This window comes from Thalassophryne amazonica, chromosome 8 (assembly GCF_902500255.1).
Source record: "Thalassophryne amazonica chromosome 8, fThaAma1.1, whole genome shotgun sequence".
In the NCBI taxonomy this organism is placed as follows: domain Eukaryota; kingdom Metazoa; phylum Chordata; class Actinopteri; order Batrachoidiformes; family Batrachoididae; genus Thalassophryne; species Thalassophryne amazonica.
In genome coordinates this window covers 92,825,463-92,848,715 of record NC_047110.1, presented here as the reverse complement: position 1 = coordinate 92,848,715, position 23,253 = coordinate 92,825,463, and the positions used below count along the sequence as shown (strand labels likewise).

General features: G+C 46.4%; 1 protein-coding gene across 1 annotated transcript in view; it reads left to right on the top strand.

Moving 5' to 3' along the window:
- LOC117516100 (neural-cadherin-like) overlaps nt 1-23,253 on the top strand; it is a 540,129-nt gene that overhangs the window by 141,154 nt on the left and 375,722 nt on the right. Inside the window, exon 2 of the mRNA XM_034176992.1 lies at nt 8,185-8,382. Within this exon, the coding sequence (XP_034032883.1) occupies nt 8,185-8,382 (198 nt within the window). The remainder of the gene's footprint in view (nt 1-8,184; nt 8,383-23,253) is intronic.

Sequence of the window (23,253 nt, the reverse complement as noted above, 5' to 3'; positions counted from 1 at the left end):
TTGCCCCCACCCACCCCAAAAATATTCTCACATGAATTTATGGGTGTACAGTGAGCTTAGTGGTCAGCAATGTTGCCTCACAGCAAGAAGGTTGTGGGGTTGCTTCCCACCTGTGGCCTTTCTGTGTGGACTTTGCATGTTCTCCCCGTGTTTGTGTGGGTTTCCTCCAGTTGCTCTGGCTTCCTCCCACATCCACAGACATGCAGGTTAGATGAAGTGGAAAGTTTAACTGTCCGTAGGTGTTGCGTCCGGAGTGGAATGTGTTTGTTTGTCTAAATGTGGCCCTGCGACAGGCTGGTGTCCTGTCCAGAGTGTACCCCGTCTCACACCCTATGACTGCTGGGACAGGCTCCAGTCCCATGACCCTACCCTTATTTGGAGTAAATGGGTATTGAAATTGAATGAATGAATGAATATCAGTGTAATGTGAAAATCAACTGGAAGGTAAACTACATACTACTTCGTAGAGCAGTAACTTAGAGATTAAATTAAAAATGGCAATAATTACCCTCACATTACCCTCATGTGCTGACCAAATCTCTAATTTGTGCTTGACATCTAGTAGTTCCATCACTGTCTGTGAAGTCCTTCTTACTGCCTGCAGTAGGTTTCAGAGTCTTGGACCTCTGGTGACCACAGTTACAATATAACATGCTTAACATCTGACATTTTCAAGGTTAGTGAGGTGAACTGGTCTATACCAAGTTTCAACTTGATGCACAAAGACTTTGTCAAGATACTTTTATGCAAAAAGCATCAGAGACTTTGTCCTGTAAAGGCAGCCAGTTCTGGAACTGAAACTTGACATGATAAGGTGTGCTCCTTGACACCATGGATGGAGCTAACAAGGTATTATCAAGGTCGTCTACACGAGGTCATCTACACGAACACATGCATGCATGCGAAGACAGGTGCACACACAGGAAAAGTGTTGAGTTGGATCAAATAGAAACTTGAGGTCTCTGAGTAATCTAAAACCAAGGTCTACTCTCTAGCCTCAGTGGTTAATGAATTTGTTGGGGGGAATTTTGTTAATTTTAGCATGATAACATCTCACTTTCTTATGAAGCATTCCATTAAAACAGAAACTTGCATCTTGAAAATATTTTAACACCAAACTGATGACCGTTCAACTGGTTCCTGAGAGACAGCATTTACAAAACCACACACAGACGGGTGAAGTACAGTGTACCATACATGTTACTGACGTAGACGTATTTTCACATTTTTATTTTATTTGGCCTACAGTTAGTCAGGTTGCTTCAGGATCATATGTAGGCTGTACAATTGCAAATTCAATAGACACTATAATTTCTAAACATTCTGAAATGGAACATCCAATGATCTTAGACATCTTATTATTCATCTTATTTAAAGGCTTTTATACCACCTTCAGATCAATAGTTTCTCAAATTGTGTTCAAATTATGGAAAATTCACACTTTTCTGATTAGCACATCGCATTGGTTTATGTGAAATTGTTCTTTTTTATTATAATTAAATAATTAATTTATTAATTTATTTATTTAGGTGGTTGTAATAGTAGGGGTTTTCCATATTTTTCTTCCTTTACCCAAAGCCAATAGCTGTGTGCATAAATGTCAGTACAGCACATGATCAAGGTTCAATAAATTTCAACATCTGATGCAGTGATGCTGCACCTGTGTAACGCGTCGTGCACAAATGCATACTGCTATCCCTCTTTTCGGTGGGTTTCAGAAACAGAAACAAACTGTAAATGTGACTTTTTGGAATAAAAATGAATTTGTACACACTGTTTAATTAATCAAAATAAATCTGTGGAAAATTTTGTGGTGGTATGCTGGTTCAACCACCAGCAGTGCCTCCTCACAGTGAAAGGGTTCAAATCCCAACCCTCTATGTGGAGTTTATATGAAGAGTTCAGATGCAAAACCCAGTATCTTCAAAACGATAAATTTTTAGTTGAGGCCAACATGTACTTGGCTGTCAAGGGGACCATCAGTGTGCAAAGTATTTTTTAACAAACTGTTTTCATTTTATTGATGAATGTCTGTGCATTTCCGAATATGGTTTCCTTTAAATCTGCATTTTTCTCCATTAAAAAAAAAATAAAATAATTATATATATATATATATATATATATATATATATATATATATATATATATATATATATATATATATACTTACTGGGCTTTGCATCTGAACTCTTCATATCTTCCCCATATGTCTCCATGGGTTCTCCCTACATCCATCCTCCAACAGTCCAAAGATGTGTACTTTAACTGAACCAGTACCTTTAAGGTTTTCCTATGTGTGAGAATGTTTGTCCATCCCAGTTTACCATGTGTCTCGTCCGGTACGCACTGGGATATTCTCCATCCCTCATGTGATGGATGGATGGCTAGAAATACCAGTATGTTCCTGATTCTGCTTTTGAGACCTCCTGGTGCTGGCATGGAACAACATGATCCGGAGCTGTGAATGCTCGCCACTGTACTGTCAAAGAGCTGTAGTTATACAGTCCTCTTCACTTGTTGTACTGGTGCATGAGCTTTTCAAGGATTGTCTGCTTCAAACTGACATCTACACTGTTCTGGGTGGTGAAGTTCTGTTAACTTCAGAGTTAACCCCTGTGGCTACATCCAGCCACCAGCAAAAACAAAAACAAAACAAAAATAACAGGAGCTCAACTTGCTACTGGTGGCTGTGGATTGAGATTAAGTGACACAACACACTGCACACAATACAGCATTACTATTGCACATATTTCTTACTGGCTTAGATGTTTCTAAATTAACTCTGCCAATGGTTATCAAGTAGAATTAGACAGGAAGCCCCACTCTTCAGGAATAACACCGTCCCAGCATGACCCTTCCAAGAAATTTTAAAAAAATATGTTGTTTTGAAGTACAGTTGTATTTCCTTCTTGGTACATTATTTTTTCTTTTTTTTTGGGGGGGGGGGGGGCAGATGTGATCATTGTGTGCAGCAGAATATCTACTACTACTAATGATAGTAATAATGGTATAGCATTTTCAAAATCAGTTGTTTGTGATTTATAAATTCATTAACAGTATTGACAGGTTACAATCATTAAAATCAAGTAGACAGAGCACAATATAAAATTAAATTTAAAAGTCATTACAAAACCATAAAAAGAATAGCTTCATGCACCGATGTGAATACCTATGCAACATATTTTCATGGCATGTTTTGCTTAAGCTGTGCCAGTTTAAGCAAATCTAACTTTCACTGTCTTGAACAAACTGATGTGGTTTGGTGGAATGAATGCAAAGTAGACCAAAAAATACTGCAAAAATAAAATAAAATAAAAATAGAGAGAGAAATTACCTTACTGACTGTGGATTTCCCAGTCAGTGGCACCTCATCTGCATTATCTTCTGACGTTATGTGATCCCTTTTTCCAGGCAGTTTCAGATTTTTGGTATTATGACGTACTTTATCAAAGGTCAGGAGCAGGAACATATTTAACTTAGTCTTAGTCTAGACTCTCTATCTAGACACACTAGACTTAGACTTAGTCTAGTGTGTCTAGATAGAGTGACAACATGATCAGTCAAAAAAAAAAAGGTCACATGACTCCTGGTGCTATCTTGGGTTCATTGTTCAATCTATCTGCATGTAAATCCAGTTTTTTTATTGATTTATTAGCTGAAAATGCCAGGTTGTTATGCATTTGGAGGCACAAACAGACAGAGCAAGGGCTTCAAGATGTACAGATTCCCTTCAGATCCGAACAGAAGAAAAATTTGGGAAAATAATGTCAACCGTGTGGGACGGAAGCGACTTCATCATCAAAGTTTTGAGAGGTAAATTTTTTGTTCAGTCCCATGTACAGTAAAACTCAACTAAACTGTCATCGTATAAACTGGATATTCACAGTCACCGGACAAAAAAAGTCTCAAAGTTTTTGTATTGTTTGTATGTAATAAACATCGTATGTAACGGATTTTGTACAACTGATTTTTCACTCACATCGGATTAACTGTCCCATCTGATCACAATATATTTCCATTAAACCTCTCGCATGTGGGACCGGAGTCATTTCCGTGATTAAAAGTCCGACCGTTTATTTTTTTTCACACCGTTTCACAGCCTGATGTGCACGTCAGGCTACAAGTTGTTTTAATCCTTCATCTGCCATCATATTTTAATAGTTTTTGCAGATTACAAATGGATCAGAAAAGTCTGCAACTTTACAGCACAAAGTCAATAAAAGAGGAAATTGTACAGCTTAACTTTGATTTGGAGGTGATGACTGTAGAAACAAAAAGATTGTTGATGGTCAAATTAGTCCAGAATAAAGCATAATCCAGTGACAATGCACTTTAAAACTGTCACACACGTCATTGCATGACACAGAGTTACAGCAGTGCAGCTGCATAAATCAGGCTTTAAATTAATTAAATAAATCATCATAAATGTAAATTTATGTCAATTTGATAGTTTAACTATTTTTATATTTATTTTGATAGCACCTGCACCTGGATGTGTTGCTATATGTGGTTAAATGATTTATAAAAAATGTTGAAAACATTAAAGGTTCATTCAGTTGTTCAGCGCAGTTGAACCCCAAATGGCGCCATGTTCTGAGTTGACACCACTCTCTCTATCTAGGCACACTAACTTAGCTGCATGAGCCCTGCTGATACTGTGCGCTGCCACACACAGTATCCTTTTGCTTCTTGCTCACATGCACCAACAATGCCACAATAATTGTTTACATGTAACACATGGTTTCACAATGTCATCTTGGTATTGCCACAGGTAGTAATCGCAGACACTTGTGAGTGCTTATTAATATTAATATTATATAAGATATCTAAGATACATATAAGATAGATATAGTGTTTTGTCTACCTTCACTGCCAACATGCACTGACTTGTGCCAAGGGGCATCAACTAGCACTGACGTGCACATTCATAGACATGCACAGACATGCAGCAACAGGCACAGACAAGCACAAACATTCGTCGACATGCACCAACATGCACCAACAGACACTGACACTGTGGAACAACTGAGGATAGCCTTGCCACTAACTGGCAAATCTATACGAGGTCTGTTAGAAAAGTATCGGACCTTTCTATTTTTTGCAAAAACCATATGGATTTGAATCATGTGTGATTGCATCAGTCAAGCTTGAACCTTCGTGCGCATGCTTGAGTTTTTTCACGCCTGACAGTTGCGTCATTCGCCTGTGAGCAGGCTTTGTGTGAGCAGTGGTCCACCCCTCTCGTCGGATTTTTATTGCGAATAAATGTCTGAACGATTTGGAGCTTTGCTGCATCAATTTTTTCCAGAAACTGTGAGAGACCTCCAGGTGGACACCTTTTCGGAAAATTCTGTTGGCTTTCAGGGATGATTTTATGGGGATTACACAGATTAAGGAGTGCTCCAGCCGGTTTAAAGACCGCCCACAGCTGCTGAGAGCGCGCCGCTCTCCAAGCGCCGATCGACAGGCTGAATCAACCAGATCATTTCCAACGTGAAGGCTTTGTTGATCCGGGACGTCATCTGAATTCCACAAAAAAAGGCAGAAGGTGTGGACATCAGCACTTTTTTGGCACATTCCACTGTTAAAGGAGTTTTTTTCATGGAAAGAAAAGCGGACGGATGCGCCACCGTGCCGTTCATGGCGCGGCACAAAACCACCTCCGTGTTGGTCTCACAGGACGGTTTTCAGATGGCTTTCAGACGGCTGTCGTGGGTTTTCAGTTGTGTGACTAACCGAGAAATTGTGGATGAGCCTGGACATGCCAGAACATGTCCTGTGAGGATTCATCACCGCGTTGCTTTGCGCCATGTGGCTCCACCGCGACGTGCGGAATTCCTCCGCTCCTCTTTCCATGACAAAAACTCCTGTAACAGGGGAATGTGCCGTTAATTTCCAAACTGGACGCTGTGTTTTATCCGGGACATCCTCTGACTAGCACAGGAATTGCGGAAGACGTGGACATCAGCACTTTTTCGGCACATTGAGACAGACGTGCAGAGGAATTCCGCGCGTCGCGGTGGAGCCGCATGGCGCAAAGCAACGCCATGATGAAGCCTCACAGGACATGTTCTGGCATTTCTCGGTTAGTCACACGACTGAAATCCCACCGACAGCCATCTGAAAGCTATCTCAAAGCCGTCCTGTGAGACCAACACGGAGGTGGTTTTGTCCCACGCCATGAACGGCACGGTGGCGCATCGGCCGCTTTTCTTTCCATGAAAAAAACTCCTTTAACAGTGGAATGTGCCGAAAAAGTGCTGATGTCCATGCCTTCTTCCTTTTTTGTGGAAGTCAGATGACGTCCCGGATCAACAAAGCCTTCATGTTGGAAATGATCTGGTTGATTCAGCCTGTCGATCGGCGCTTGGAGCACAGCGTGCTCTCAGCAGCTGTGGGCGGTCTTTAAACTGGCTGGAGTACTCCTTAATCTGTTTAATCCCCATAAAATCGTCCCTGAAAGCCAACAGAATTTTCTGAATGGTGTCCACCTGAAGGTCTCTCACAGTTTCTGGAAAAAATTGATGCAGCAAAACTCCAAATCGTTCAGACATTTATTCGCAATAAAAATCCGACGAGAGGTGGACCACTGCTCACACAAAGCCTGCTCACAGGCGAATGACGCAACCAACAGGTGTGAAAAAACTCACGCATGCGCACGAAGGTTCAAGCTTGGCTGATGCAATCACACGTGATTCAAATCCATATGGTTTTTGAAAAAAATAAAAAGGTCCGATACTTTTCTGAAAGACCTCGTATATGAAAAGCGAAGTGGCTTTGTGTTTGTGTGTTCGTGTGTGTAACTTCAGTCACGGAGAAACTGGGGAGAGCTGACATTTGCTGTTTGGTATGTTTATGTACTTTGGGTCAAGGATGAATGCAGTGAAAACGGAATGTTGACAGGACTAATATTTTTGGAGAATTTAGGGATATTAGGTAACAACAGCTGGTAATCAGACAAGCTTTGAACAAATGAAATACTTCAGCCTTGCCAGTTATAAAACACTACATCAACTAAATGTGCCAAATAAATACAGTTATTTACAAAACTTTGTCATTTTAAGTTCCTGGACTTTCAGTTAAAATTATTATAGAAACTTTGCATAATTTATTACCACCCTTGAAGAATGTCAGCTACTTATTTTATAAACACTACCCACTACCCGTCTTGTGCACCAGCATGGACTCCCAAAATCTCCCAAAGTTTCCTGTATAATTTCCTGTATTGTCAGTTGTGTCGATAGCATGGCCCAAGCACAGGGTCACCCCTTTGACTCTGGTCTGCTTGAGGTTTCTTCGTCAGAGGGAGTTTTTCCTTACCACTTTTGCCTGTGTGCTTGCTCTAGGGGTTGGTAAGGTTAGACCTTACTTGTGTGAAGTGCCTTGAGGCAACTTTGTTGTGATTTGGTGTTATATAAATGAAAATAAATTGAAATTGAAAATTACCCAATCTAGAACCTGTAGATCCCCATGTGCAACGCTCTGGTTGTTTGACTATCTTTAAATACATTTTGTAGCAACATTTTTGAACATTTCCAAATGAAGATGAAAACATATCCCTGTGACACACAACTTGCAGTTATTTCCAGTACGTTTATCCTCAATACCGGGCCTTTTATTGCATGCGTTAGAGGGAAAATGGAACTAAAATCCCATATCTCTTGAAGGTGGTCATCAACTGTATGTGCCATATGAGTTACGTGGGCGTCACCTTGGCCTTTTCTAGCTCCTGAGGCACCTGCATGCTCAATCGTACTCGAGGAAACACATCACCTTGCCATTGTACCGTAATTGACATTTCCTCACAATGCAAGTTGTACGCCTCATCTGGCTCTCCCATAGTAACCACTAATTTGACACAAAGTCATTCCAGCGCTATCTGTGGAGTCTCTGGAGAGGTGGACTACTAAAGACATCCAGTCATCATCTTAGCTCTCTGGTTAGTGTCTCACAGTAACACTTCAGGGAGCATCATTATATGCTAATGTGGTGGCAGCTTTATGATATTGTACTTGTATTAATGGTAGAGATATTTTTTTGAATCCTGCACCCTCAGTCGATTCGCCTGTCTCTGCTTCGGATTCCCCTGGCTGCTCATCTCCTTTATACGCACACAGTTACATGACAGCTGTCACTTTCAGTAACCAAAAGGTCCTTCAATATCTCCGCTCTATCCCCCTCCAGGCCCAGACTGGTACCTGAACAAGGTAAAGCTGACAATCACTGATGTCAATGACAACGTCCCTGAGTGGAATATGAAGCCGTACCCTTACCTGGCTGTAGTGTCCCCCGAGGCTCCTGCCGGAACTTTTGTCTACCAGCTCCAGGCTCACGATGGGGACGAGGGCAAAAGCGGGGAGGTGGAGTACTTTTTATCAGACGGTAAGCACTCTGTGAACACACGTGCACAACGTGCAGATGTAGGAGTTTGCATGAAAATGTGTTTTTGGGAAAACAGGTTGACAGACTATAGAGCGTTGGAAATAAATACAGCTAGTCAGACACCAGCACAGTGACTCAGACAAACAGCCTCAGGCCTTCACAGGTTCATTCATGCATTCATACACTCTTTAGGTGTCCATTAGGTTCTGTCTATCTGTCCCTGACTCTCTCTCTCTCTCTCTCTCATTGCACACAATTGCACAGCCAGCCAGGGGCCTTCACACATTTTCTTCTGCACTTTCCGTGCACTCTTCTATCTGTTTCCTACAAACACTGTAATGCAGGTGCACTCACTCAGTCACACAGTGGGCTGTTTCCAGCCTGCCAAAGCAGAAAACTCCCTGGTGTTTGAGGGGATAGTGGTTTGCTGGCATGTCAGACATGGAGTGGTGGTGGTGGGGGGAATGTGCTAATCTTGCCATTGGGGCTTTGCAAAACACTACCAAGTTCCCCCTGACTCACATTAGCCCCTTGCCCAGCTCCCCGGTGTGACTTAAACCACAATTATGACAAGGTACTTATGATTTGGATGACTGTGCTCAAGCTCTTATAAGCAGAAAAGGTTTACTTCCAAAGTAATGTACACTCACTTTCAGCAATTTAACCCTCTTATCCCGCACTTAAGAGGGTGAGCGGTGACATTTCTGGAGGCCTCTCCATCTGACCTGTCATTTTTTTTTTCTGAATATTTGCAGCACATACAAATCCTTTCTGCAATAACGTACAATAAAAGTGTGTGTTGTTTTGTACTCGGTAGTACATTGTTCACAGATTTACAGTCACACACTTTATTGGTCCTCCAGCAGCTAGATGGTGAAGGTGAAACGGAGCTTATGATAGTAAAAGAATGTTTATAACAATTCGTGCTTGTGATGGTCAATGCAAAAACAGACGGCGCATAATGTGGTTATTTTTAAACCGCTGCAGCTTGGCACATTACTGTGTGCATTGTGTTTGTGAAGCATAAGCATTTTAAAAGTCTCATAAAACAAAGAATGAAAGACACACAGATGTTCAAGGAAAATATAAAACACAAAACACATGCTTTATGGGACAAACAATACAACTTTATATTTTATTCATTTATAAAGAAGGTGGTTTAATCTTATGTTCATATTAAAAAAAGACAAACAAACTGACAAGCGCTAATGGCTAACTGTAATTACATCTGCCAGTCACACAAAGGCAATCATAATTTTGACTTTTAACCATTTCAGATCTATATGATGACATAAAGTGAGAATGTTAATGGTACATTCACACTCTGGCAGACCTTGGCACTGGTCGGCGTTAATGACCTTATCATTCTCCGACTGTCAGACTCTGCAGCAGCTGAGCTGACGTCAGTCGGGCAATGCTTAAAATCTCACTAAAATGCTAAAATGCCAACAAGAGTTGAGCTCTGCTGCCACTATGTCAGCTCCACTATTAGTACTCCGTTCGCCTCCCCCGGCCTCCGCCGGCCAACATTGGAGGCTTTGCTGGACGCACAGTTATTTGACAGTCTGCCACATTAGCCAGCATTAGTCAAAATGTGAATGGGCCCTAAAGTAAAATACATGAGGAAAAAATAAAAACACTCTCACAATATTGAAGACAATCAGCAAAATTTGCTGGCTCAGGGAGGATTTATATACAAAAAAAAGTTTATCAGAATTTTATCCAGCCAACATTTTGTGACTTAAAGTGCCCACCATCAAACTAACAGACAGACAAATCAGATCATATAATCCTCTTCTTCTACAAACTGTCAGGGTAAAAAAAAAAAAAAAAATCCATTTAAAGGCACTATAGCTTGTTAGTCAACTCGACTACTCGCATGTCTGACAAACCACATTACAAGTGGAACCATGTTTGGCTTTCAGCCTTATATTCTTTGAAGACCAGGACAGAATTGCCTTTATTTGTTTATTTAAATGTATTTTGATATGGGGTTCATGATCATATTTTTGTGAAATTATACACCCGTAGATGCTTACAAATGCAAGTAATTGTCAATTTGGAAAGAGTAACTTGATAGTAAAGAGTGGCAGGCAGCACGGTGAATTAGGATGTCATCTCACCAGGCTGTGACTTGGAGAGCAGTTGGAGATGCAAATTAACGACAAAACATGCAGATGAGTGACAAATTCTCAGTTGGTTTCTCACTGAATTGGTACTGACGTCATGCTAGCGTATTTCTTCCAAATGGCTTTTATCTTGCTGTTATGTAAAATAATAATAATAAAGCCTACTGTGGCTCCATGAAGGTGTGAAGAGCACCTTCACCCACTTGCAGACTGATGTCCTCATGTATGCATTGGAATGGACACGTCTCTGTGACATGGTGCATTATTGTCCACTTTGGATCCACTGTACACTCCTCCCAGGAATCACCAGCATATGTTCTCCTTGTTCTCCTCTCCTTGGTTTGACATCCACACGAAGCGCTCCCCTGTGTGCTGGAACAGCCTCTTCTCCATGATGCAGGGATGTCCAGCAGTCCTTTGGTGTGCATCTTTTGATTTGATTTGATTTATTCAGCGATAATGTAGTAAGTCGCTTTGACTGTTCCCTTGTTGGTTTTTTTTTTGTTTTTTTATAAAGCAGCAGATTCAAAGTGGATCTGCACATTGATTTGGCACAGACTGAGTGTGATGTCCTCCTCATGTGTCCTCTTGTGTGCACGGCTGGTTGGAGTTACAAGGCAACATCCACTGTGCTCCTCAATAAAAACAAAATAATAACAAAAAACAGCAAAACATTAAAAGCACAAGTCCAGTTTGCGCAGATAGGAGTCCTACGGCCCAGCAGCAGAGCTGGGGCTGCTGGACCCGCTCGACCACTTCCAGAAGAGCTGTTCCTCTCCGATCATCTCTGCTATATTGGCGTGCTCCCAGGGCAGCTCGTGCATGTCTCCCATGAGGAATGCCAGATCTTCAATCTTGTCTCCAATAGTAGAGAAGCTTGAATCTTCGACTGGACTGGGTTGCTTGACGTGAGGACGTTTCGCTTCAAATCACAGAAGCTTCCTCAGCTAAAATTCTTGCTCTGGTAGTCTGACTTCTGTCTTGACTCTTGTAGAGAAGAATAACAGAAGCCACAAAAGCTGGAGTTTTAAACCTAACCAGACCCCTCCTACCGAGAGGCAGACTGCTATAGACTAGTGACTAAACAATAGCTCTAATTAGCACCTATTGTGCTCTAGTTAGCACTCTCCTAATGACAGGACGGAAGCCTCCCTTGATGGCTCCCTTGACGACTCTCTCCTGATGATGTGAATGACTCATTACCATGAACAAAAGACTGAAACTGCTTTGACCTGAGTACCACATTGTAAACAGGGGACAAAGCGTGTCTGAGACCTGCTCAGCAGTTAAGGCTGGGTTTCAACTGTTTTACAAAGAATGCTTCCTTGACACCTCTCTCAAACCATTTCTTCTGTCTGGCTAAGATTTGAACTTCCTTGTCCTCAAACGTGTGGTTAGTGTCTTTCAGGTGGAGATGAACTGCAGACTGAGGTCCACTGGCAACCTCTCTGCGATGCTGGTATAGCCTCTTGTGTAAAAGTTGCTTTGTCTCACCTATGTAGTGTTCATTACAGTTTTCCTGACATCTGATATGATACACTACATTGCTCTGTTTGTAACTAGGGATCCTGTCCTTAAGGTGAACTAATTTCTGTCTCAAGGTGTTGACTGGTTTAAAGTAAACTGGGATTTTGTGCTGTCTGAAGATCCTCTGTAGTTTTTCCCCTACTCCTGCTAAATAAGGGAGAGACACTCCTCTTCTTCTTGTCTCTGTCTCCTGTCTATCTGGTCTCTTTGTTTTCTGGGACTTCTGCACTTTGTCCAGGGACCAACATGGGTACCCACATACTGTGAGGGCTTTCCGTACAAGTTGTTGCTCTTTAGCCCTTCCCTCTGCAGTTGTGGGCACCTGTAGGGCTCTGTGTTGAAGAGTCCTGATCACCCCGAGCTTGTGCTCAAGGGGGTGGTTTGAGCCAAAGAGCAGATATTGGTCAGTGTGAGTGGGTTTTCTGTAAACCTCTGTCTGGAGCTGCCTGTTCTCTCCAATCGTAACATCACAGTTCAAGAAGGCTAAATGGTTGTTTCTGGCATCCTCACGTGTGAACTTGATATTGGAGTCCACCGAATTGATGTGTTCTGTAAAGTCCTCGACCTCATGTTGCTTGATTTTAACCCATGTGTCATCCACATATCTGAACCAGTGACTGGGAGAGATGCCCGTGAACGACGTCAAGGCTGTCTTCTCCACTCGCTCCATGTACAGATTGGCCACAATGGGGGATACTGGAGACCCCATGGCACAACCATGGATCTGCCTGTAGTAATTCCCACTAAACAGGAAATACGTGGTGTTAAGACAGATCTCCAAGAGTTGGCAGATGTGGTCTGGTGTAAGTTTGGTCCTTTCAAGTAGAGATGCATCCTCCAGCAGCCTCTGCCTCACAGCTGTGACGGCCTCCACAGTGGGGATGCAGGTGAACAATGATGTCACATGAAATGACACCATAGTTTCATCTGCCTCCAGCTGAAGGTCCTTGGTCTTGTTCACAAAATCTTGTGTATTCTCCACATGGTGGTCTGAGTTACCCACTAGAGGAGCCAAAATCCACTTGAGGTGCTTGGCCAAATTGTAAGTGATGGAATCAGTGCTACATACAATAGGCCTGAGTGGCACATCCTGTTTGCACCTCAGTCTGCAGTTCATCTCCACCTTAAAGACATTAGCCACATGTTTGAGGACAAGGAAGTTAAAATCTTAGCCCGAGAAAGGAAATGGTTTGAGAGAGGAGTGAAGGAGGCATTTTATGTGAAACAGTTTAAACCCAGCCTTAACCGGGGAGGGGGTCTGAGACATGCTTTGTCCCCTGTTTACAATGGGGTACTCAGGTCAAAGCAGTTTCAGTCTTTTGTTCATGGTAATGAGTCATTCACATCATCACTGAGAGTCATCAAGGGAGCCATCAGGAGAGGCATCTGTCCCATCATTAGGAGGGACAGCTGCCCTGTCATTAGGAGGGTGCTAACTAGAGCACAATAGGTGCTAATTAGAGCTATTAGAGCTAGTCACTAGTCTATAGCAGTCTGCCTCTCGGTAGGAGGGGTCTGGTTAGGTTTAAAACTCCAGCTTTTGTGGCTTCTGTTATTCTTCTCTACAAGAGTCAAGACAGAAGTCAGACTACCAGAGCAAGAATTTTAGCTGAGGAAGCTTCTGTGATTTGAAGCGAAACGTCCTCACGTCAAGCAACCCAGTCCAGTCGAAGATTCAAGCTTCCCTACTATGGAAACCACCTGGACAACTGAGAGCCTACACAGAAATCTTGTCTCCAATCATTCACAGTGTAGTTTCATCAGTGATCAACCCATGTCACGTTATGAGACTACATTCAAAGGGCATTTGATGCCTGTGATCACTCTGGGAGGGTGTAGTTGCCTCGCCAACTTTGAACTGTTCAAATTTCAGGTGAGAAGCAAGCGACGCCCTGACACTCAAACAAGGGAATTGCAACACCCAGTCAACAAATTCTCTGACAGTTGCCATTCGCAGGCTGTTGCAGCCCAGTGAGATAGTACCCTTAGTGGTTAGCACTGTTGTCTCACAGCGAGAAGGTCCTGGGTTCACTTCGTGAACTGCTGGGTGGGCGGTCCACTCTACACCCCACCGCTGTCTGCTTTCTGTTCAGAGAAACATCACCTCACTAAACTGAAGCAAAATATTATATGACTCTCATCTAATTAGGTGTCATATTAAACAAATAATGAATATTTCCCATTTGTGCAATGGAAAGAATATTTGCTACATAGCACATAGCATTGAACAAGCCGTAAACTCGTAAACATTATTTGTATAATATATAATATGCTGCCCCCCCCACTCACTGTGACCCTTGATTGGAGTAAGCAGGCATAGAAAATGAATGAATGAATGAATTATGGCCGTCAAATTAAACCATTAACATAGATTACTTAATTGCAGCACCTATAATGCGTTACGTTTTAATGTTTTTATGTCAGTGACTGTAAATGAAGTTTTTGAGACCAGTAACACTTTTGGACACTTTTTTTGCACGGCTTAAACAGCACAAACCAGAGTGTTGGGAAGGTGTAGTGACACGGACCCACAACAGGGGGCGTTAATGAACGGACAATGGATAAGCCAAAAAGTAACAATTTAATGTTGTGAATTGCACAACGGAATACAGACAAAAACAAATAGAGGAGTACAGTCAATCATACACAAGGTGACGTGTGGGCAGGCTCAAGGATAGAAGACGTCTGTCCAACGAAGAGCCGGATCCCACACAGCTTCCACCGCCAGCGGATCTGAAGAACACCGGAGCCGCCAAGTCCCGAGTCCCAGGTGGCCACCGTCTCCAGCTGTCAGACCAGGTACTGCTGGCAGAAACAGAAACAGCTAATGGTGGGTGTGTGAAGACACACCCAGTAATCATCCCTTAAGTAGTTCCTCCGGGAGGGAGAACCTCCACCTCCAGAAACAATTTCACCCGTGCAGCTCCTGTTGGTCTCTTTCCTGGATGGAGTGAGAGGCGAAGAACGTTGCCCTCTCACTGTCCGCCAATCCAGCCTCCGACAGAGCCCGCAGGAACACGGCTGCACACAGAACAATGTTTTAAGTCTCAATATAAATCGCAGAGAAGGTTACCTCGATTGGTGGCTGATTTCTCCGCGGGGAGGTGGAGGTGCAGTCCGGCCTTTATGGTGATGGTGTTAAGTAGTGGATGAGTGACAGCTGGTACGGATGATGAGTGACAGCTGTCACTCCTGGTCGCTCCGACGCGCTCTCGTGCTTGAAGCCCGCATTTCAAGCAGGGCGCCATCTTGTGGTGGTGGGCCAGCAGTACCTCCTTTTCAGCGGCCCACACAACAGGATCCCCCCCTCAACGGGCGCCTCCTGGCTTGTAGAAGTCGGCCAGGAGGGCCGGGTCCAGGATGAAGCTCCTCTTCACCCAGGAGTGCTCTTCGGGTCCATAACCCTCCCAGTCCACCAGATACTGGAACCCCTGGCCCTTTTGATGGACGTCCAGGAGCCGGCGTACTGTCCACGCGGGCTCCCCATCAATGATCTGGGCAGGAGGCGGCGCTGGTCCAGGGGCACACAGTGGTGAGGTATGGGAGGGCTTGAGTCTTGACACATGAAAAACGGGGTGTATCCGCAGTGAAGCTGAAGCTGCCAGCTTCAATGCGGCCAGACTGAGGACTTTGAGTATGGTAAATGGTCCTATGAACCTGTCCTTTAGCTTCTGGGATTCCACCTGCAGGGGGATGTCCTTTGTGGATAGCCAAACCTCCTGCCTGGGCTGGTATGCAGGGGCCGGGGAACGCCGGCGGTCTGCATGGGCCTTAGCCCTCATCCGGGCTCTGAGCAGGGCAGAGCGGGCGGAACGCCACACCCGACGGCACTTCCTCAGATGGGCCTGGACTGAGGGCACCCCGACCTCTCCCTCCACTAGCGGAAACAATGGGGACTGGTACCCCAAACACACCTCAAACGGGGAGAGGCCGGTGGCAGATGAAACTTGGCTATTATGAGCGTACTCGATCCAGGCCAGATGGTCACTCCAGGCCGTCAGGTGTGCGGAGGTCACGCAGCGGAGGGCCTGCTCCAGTTCCTGGTTCGTCCGCTCTGCCTGCCCGTTTGTCTGGGGGTGGTACCCAGATGAGAGACTTACGGTGGCTGTTCTGTGTGCCGACGCGGCCCGGGAAGACCCAAACCAGCGTCTGACCGGACCCAGCGTTAAAAGAACAGAGAGCGGTTCAAAGAAAACAGATTTATTAACCAACTGTGTAATAATGTGCAAAAGGGAGCAGCAGTCTGGTGTGAGAGGACGGCGCGCGCAAATGGACCGGAGCCACAAATGTTCTGGACTCAGGAACCCTGCTGACACCCCCCCCAGGCGGCTGCACGGACCACCGAGTCTGTGAAGAGGAGAACGAGGTTAGTCAGCCCAAACCTTCAACTCAGAGGGAAGTTCACACAAGCATATACTCAGCAAACACTTCCAGGCTTACGTTAAAGGTAGCTCCTCACCGCAAGTGCCAACCAACAATTTCCATGAACGGCGGTGAGGAGCGAACCAAACAATTAACGTAACACGCTCAATTACAGCTGTTAATTATCAGAAACCATAAACATTAAGGTACCTCAGGAAGTGCGCAGTACAGCTTGAGAACCTCACTTCTCCTCTCTCACAGACACGTGCATCAAACCTGGAGCGGTCCTCAGCGTCTATTGTAACAAAGCTGATCTCTCCAAGTCAGCCTCACACGGATGGCACAAAGGTAATCCTCTGGCAAAGAAGCCCTGTATCTTCAGGGCTTAAATCCAGCAGGCCTCATCAGGGAATGCACTCCAGCTGTTCTCCTGTTGATCTGCACGTGTAGACAGGCAGCAGGTGCAGGCAATGAGTAAGGTTCTCTGATCCTCTGCACACTTCACCTCTTCTCAACTCAGGACCAAATGCAAACCACCTGGGGAGACACAGAGAAAGCAGGCCCAGCCAAACACCCCCCACTCCATGACAATAACCCCCCCCAGAACCACCTGGGGAGACAGAGAAAAACAGGGCCAGCCAAACACCCCCCAATCCATAACAATACCCCTCCCTCAAAGGGAAGCCTCCCGGCGACCACACGGACCTGCTCTGAAAACGACACCATCCTCCATGGTCCACGGCAGGGAGACATGTGGCACGACCCTCCTGGGTCCACGGCGGAAACACATGACAGGCCGGTGAGGAGACAAGGCAACTTGGCTGGCATGTTGGCTGGTAGCAAAACAAAAACAGTCCAAAACACCCCAAAAGAGTCCCACAATATAGTCCAACATAAAACAAATAGAAGAACCCCAACAACCCCCCAGAGGACCGTCCCATCAAACCCTGGGGAGGAAAAGAAAAAATACAATCCCAAAACCCCAACAGAGCCCCACAAACACAATGCAAACATAATCCCAATAAAAGAAAAACAAATTAACACCCCCTCCAGACGACATGTAGAGCCCAACACTCCCCAGAGGACATCATCGCCAGCTCCAGGAGTAATAACCATAGCCGAGGTTCATCTGAGATCCAAAGTCACATACAGGAGCTTTTTGCGTCTCCCAGAGGACCGTCCCATCAAACTCCAGGAGACACCCCCATGAACAAACAAACTCAGCCCCGGCCACCCACGGCCAGTTGGACCCACAGTCATATTTCCCCCCAGAGGACATCACGGTCATACCCTGAGGATGGAAACTGGGAGAAACATAACAAACCCCAAGCCCCCCAGTGGACACACAAACAACCCCGGGGGAAAACAAAAAACGGAAAAACCTGTTGCCGCCCCCAGAACCCCTAGAGACCGTGGAAACCCCCCAGAACCAGTTGTCAGATACTGTAATGGCAAACAGCTCAAAACAACTGAATCCAGGGGAGAAAACAGGACAAAACGACCCCAACCCCACCCCCTCAGCGCAGGGGAAACTGGAAGTACGTCCAGTGTCATTACCTATGACTATACCTAAAAGTCAAACGGGAGGAGTGGAACTGCGGTAATGGCGTACAGCACAAAACGGCGCCACGCCCCCGACTTTCAACCCAGCTCCTAGCTGGAAGTATATTCCACTGCATCAAACCTCAGCCACGCCGATGGCGTACGGCTCAACGCCGTGCTGAGGCCGGAGGTGGAACAGGGAATTAACATAAAATAAAATGCCCCTAAACCCCCCCCTCCCAGGTGCAGAGGTTTTCTAGGAAACCCCCAGCGTCACCAACCTGCACCACCCCGGCAACACTAATGACAAACGGTACAGAAGTGACTAGGGTTGGAGGTAGAGGACTGGGAAATAAAAAACAAAATGACCCAATCACCCCTCCCTCATCACCCCCCAGAGGACATTTACAATCAAACCCTGGGGGGCGGGACTAAAATAAAAACCTAACAAACAATAAATATAAATAAAACAAAAAGTACATGTGCACCGATATCCAGCAGCATTGAATGTGGAGTATGATGATTTGCATTTACTTTTTTTTTCTTTTTTTTTTTTTGGTCATTAACCTTGCTCCTGTGGCCAAAGTGACAGTCCAAGCTTTGAGGAGTGATTAATTTGCCTCTCACCTCTCAGCCTCAAACCTTCACCTTAAGTCAAACACTCTCATCCAGACACCACTAGACACGTGCACAGATACATCTGTGTCAACACAGCTATTGTCCTACCACAAACTTAAACGAGTGAGTTTTGGCATCTAATTAACATTTGATTACCTGAGTCCAGTACTGTGCTCCAGACAGCCTATCTGTCCATACCACCGGACCAACTACCAGTGCTATAACCCACACAGAAACAGTTTAAATCCCACATATAAAACCCCACAATTAATAAAGCAACAAGAAACTAACTGATAAGTGACTTATACCGTCAAGCTCAAAAAATGGAACATCTATGTTCTACCTTAAGAGCTGTGACGGTAATGTGACTTAGTCACCAACAGGGGGAGCCAAAGTGCTAAAAATGAAAAGCCCTGCGGCAACCGAGTAAACTCAACACACACTGCTTTACTTGTGAGCAGCTACGTGTAGCATACAGCTAAAGTGTGATTTAACTAATAAGTCCGGAGCTGATACAACAGACGTAGTAGCTATCTTCACCCGGGGAGACGGGGCTACGACTGTAACAGCAGGACGCAAAGCGACCCGTGCTGCAGAACTCCACCGTGCGCGTTCACCCTCCAATCACACACTCATGCAGCTCCTGTCTAACCTCTCATCCGGTTGGAGTGTGAAGCGAAGCCGTCACTGATCACGCTTAATGCCAATTCCATAGACAAGGCAACATCACAGGAACATGGCTGCAAGAAAGTTCAAACTATTATTCACTTTTAGGATCACTGACACGCACAACCCGGGCGGACAGCACCCGCAACTGATCCCGGATAACTTCCAATGTCTGCTGCCGCCTTCCCGACATGGTACCGACTCTGCTGCCGCTGGGTCCGTGATGTTTGGCCAGAGGATTCTGTTCTGTGTGCCGACGCGGCCCGGAAGACCCGAACCAGCATCTGACTGGACCCAGCATTAAAAGAACAGAGAGCGTTCAAAGAAAACAGATTTATTAACCAACTGTGTAATAATGTGCAAAAGGGAGCAGCGGTCTGGCATGGAAGGACGGCGTGCGCAAATGGACCGGAGCCACAAATGTTCTGGACTCAGGAACCCTGCTGACACCCCCCCCCCCCCCCAGGTGGCTGCACGGACCACCGAGTCTGTGAAGAGGAGAACGGGGTTAGTCAGCCCAAACCTTCAACTCAGAGGGAAGTTCACACAAGCATATACTCAGCAAACACTTCCAGGCTTACGTTAAAGGTAGCTCCTCACCGCAAGTGCCAACCAACAATTTCCATGAACGGTGGTGAGGAGCGAACCAAACAATTAACATAACACGCTCAATTACAGCTGTTAATATTAGAAACCATAAACATTAAGGTACCTCAGGAAGTGCGCAGTACAGCTTGAGAACCTCACTTCTCCTTTCTCACAGACACGTGCGTCAAACCTGGAGCGGTCCTCAGCGTCTACTGTAACAAAGCTGATCTCTCCAAGTCAGCCTCACACGGATGGCACAAAGGTAATCCTCTGGCAAAGAAGCCCTGTATCTTTAGGGCTTAAATCCAGCAGGCCTCATCAGGGAATGCACTCCAGCTGTTCTCCTGTTGATCTGCACGTGTAGACAGGCAGCAGGTGCAGGCAATGAGTAAGGTTCTCTGATCCTCTGCACACTTCACCTCTTCTCAACTCAGGACCAAATGCAAACCACCTGGGGAGACACAGAGAAAGCAGGCCCAGCCAAACACCCCCCACTCCATGACAATAACCCCCCCCAGAACCACCTGGGGAGACAGAGAAAAACAGGGCCAGCCAAACACCCCCCAATCCATAACAGTGGCCCCCAGTTCCCTGCAGAAACTCCTCCAGACTTGGGAGGAGAACTGAGGACCACGATCTGAGACTATGTCCGATGGAATCCCATGCAGACGCACGACGTGGTGGTCCAGGAGGTCTGCAGTCTCCTGGGCCGTCGGAGCTTCGGGAGGGCTACGAAGTGGGCCACCTTGGAGAACCGGTCCACTATCGTGAGTATGGCAGTCATGCCCTGGGACGGCGGGAGGCCCGTGACAAACTCCAGGCTGATGTGAGACCAGGGGCGATGAGGCACGGGCAGAGGCTGGAGTAGGCCTTGGGTCTTGTGATGATCCGCCTTGCCCCTGGCACAGGTGGTCCAGGCCTGGACGTACTCCCGGACATCAGATGCCCACCAGAAGCGCTGCCGGACTACTGCCACGGTTCTTCGCACCCCTGGGTGGCAGGAGAGTTTAGAACCGTGACAGAAGTCAAGGACTGCAGCCCTGTCCTCTGGTGGGACGTAAAACTTGTTCTTGGGTCCAGTCCCCGGGTCCGGGTTCCGTGTCAGGGCCTCCCGGACGGTCTTCTCCACGTCCCAGGTAAGGGTGGCCACGACAGTGGACTCGGGGATGATGGTTTCCGTTGGGTCTGACAGCTCAGTCCTGACTTCCTCCTCGTGCACCCGGGACAGGGCGTCAGACCGTTGGTTCTGTATCCCGGGGCGGTATGTGATCTGAAAGTCAAAACGCCCGAAGAACAGTGACCAGTGGACTTGCCTGGGATTCAGATGCTTGGCGGTCCGGATGTACTCCAGGTTCCGATGGTCCGTGAAAACCGCGAATGGTACCGCAGCTCCCTCCAACAGGTGTCTCCACTCCTCCAGAGCCTCCTTCACCGCAAGAAGTTCCCGATTGCCGACGTCATAGTTCCTTTCAGCCGGGGTCAACCTGCAGGAAAAGTAGGCACATGGGTGGAGAACCTTGTCGGACTCCCCGCTCTGGGATAGCACGGCTCCTATCCCTGAGTCAGAAGCATCCACTTCGACTATAAACTGGCGTTTTGGATCGGGCTGCACCAGAACTGGCGCAGTCGAAAACCGGTGTTTCAACTCCCTAAACGTGGCTTCGCACTAATCCGACCAGGTGAAGGGGACTTTTGTGGAGGTCAGGGCTGTCAGGGGGCTAACTACCTTACTGTAGCCTTTGATGAACCTCCTGTAAAAATTAGCAAAACCGAGGAACTGCTGTAGTTTGCTACGGTTTGTTGGTTGGGGCCAATCTCTCACCGCCGCAACCTTGGCCGGATCAGGGGTGACGGAGTTGGAGGAGATAATAAACCCCAGGAAGGACAAAGAAGTACGGTGGAACTCGCACTTCTCGCCCTTCACAAACAGCCGGTTCTCCAATAACCGCGGCAGGACCTGACGTACATGCTGGACATGGGTCTCAGGATCCAGGAAGAAGATGAGTATATCGTCTAGATATACGAAGACAAACCGATGCAGGAAGTCCTGCAAGACGTCATTTACCAAAGCTTGGAACGTCGCGGGCGCATTGGTGAGGCCGAACGACATGACCAGGTACTCAAGGTGACCTAACGGGGTGTTAAATGCCGTCTTCCACTCGTCTCCCTTCCGGATCCGAACCAGGTGGTACGCATTCCTACGATCCAATTTTGTGAACATTTGGGCTCCATGCAGGGGCGTGAACACTGAATCCAACAGAGGCAAAGGGTATCGATTGCGAACCGTGATCTCGTTCAGTCCTCTGTAATCAATGCATGGACGGAGTCCGCCGTCTTTCTTGCCCACAAAAGAAACCTGCACCCATCGGGGAGGTGGAGATCCGGATCAGCCCAGCAGCTAATGAGTCCCTGATGTAGGTCTCCATTGATTCGCGCTCAGGACGTGAGAGGTTGTACAGCCTGCTGGACGGGTACTCAACGCCCGGGATCAAATCAATGGCGCAATCATACGGTCGGTGCGGGGGAAGAGTGAGTGCCAGATCTTTGCTGAAGACTTCAGCAAGATCATGGTACTCCTCCGGCACCGCTGTCAGATTGGGTGGAATCTTGACCTCCTCACTAGCCATCACACCAGGCAGAACCGAGGATCCGAGGCATTCCCGGTGGCAGGTCTCGCTCCACTGAGCCACAACCCCAGACGGCCATTCAATCCAGGGATTGTGCTTTATCATCCATGGATAACCCAAAATCACACGGGAGGTAGAAGGTGTCACGTAAAACACAATCTCCTCCCTGTGATTACCAGACACCACCAATGTCACTGGCTGTGTCTGGTGTGTGATTAGTGGAAGAAGGATGCCATCTAGTGCCCGTACCTTCAAAGGTGAAGGTAGAGCCACTAGAGGGAGCCCGACCTCCCTTGCCCATCTGCTATCCAGCAGATTCCTTTCCGACCCTGTGTCTACCAGTGCTGGGGCATGAAGGGTCAGATCCCCGCTCAGGATCGTAACTGGGATGCGTGCTGATTTACTGGGTTTCCCCGCGTGCATGTTATAGCCCACGCTTAGCCCAGTTTCTAAGGGCGGGCGTTGTCGTTTAACCGCTTGGGGCAGTTCCTCTGTAGATGCTCACTCAAGCCACAGGAAGAACACTCCCCGTGGGCCAGCCTCCGTTGTCTGTTATTTGATTTAACTTTGGCCCTGCTCGTGTCCATAGCTTCATCAGCAGGGGGAGCTGTTGCCACACGGGAGTCACGGGCTGTGGAGCGTGGGGAAGGCGGCACCCTGTCGGACCCGGAAGGAAGAGGGACGGCTCGTGCCCAGCCATGCCCCCCGCCCTGCTCACGATGGTGTTCTTCTAATCGGTTATCTAATCGTATAACCAGATCAACAAGCCCATCAAAATCCCGCGGTTCGTCCTTAGCCAGTAAATGCTCCTT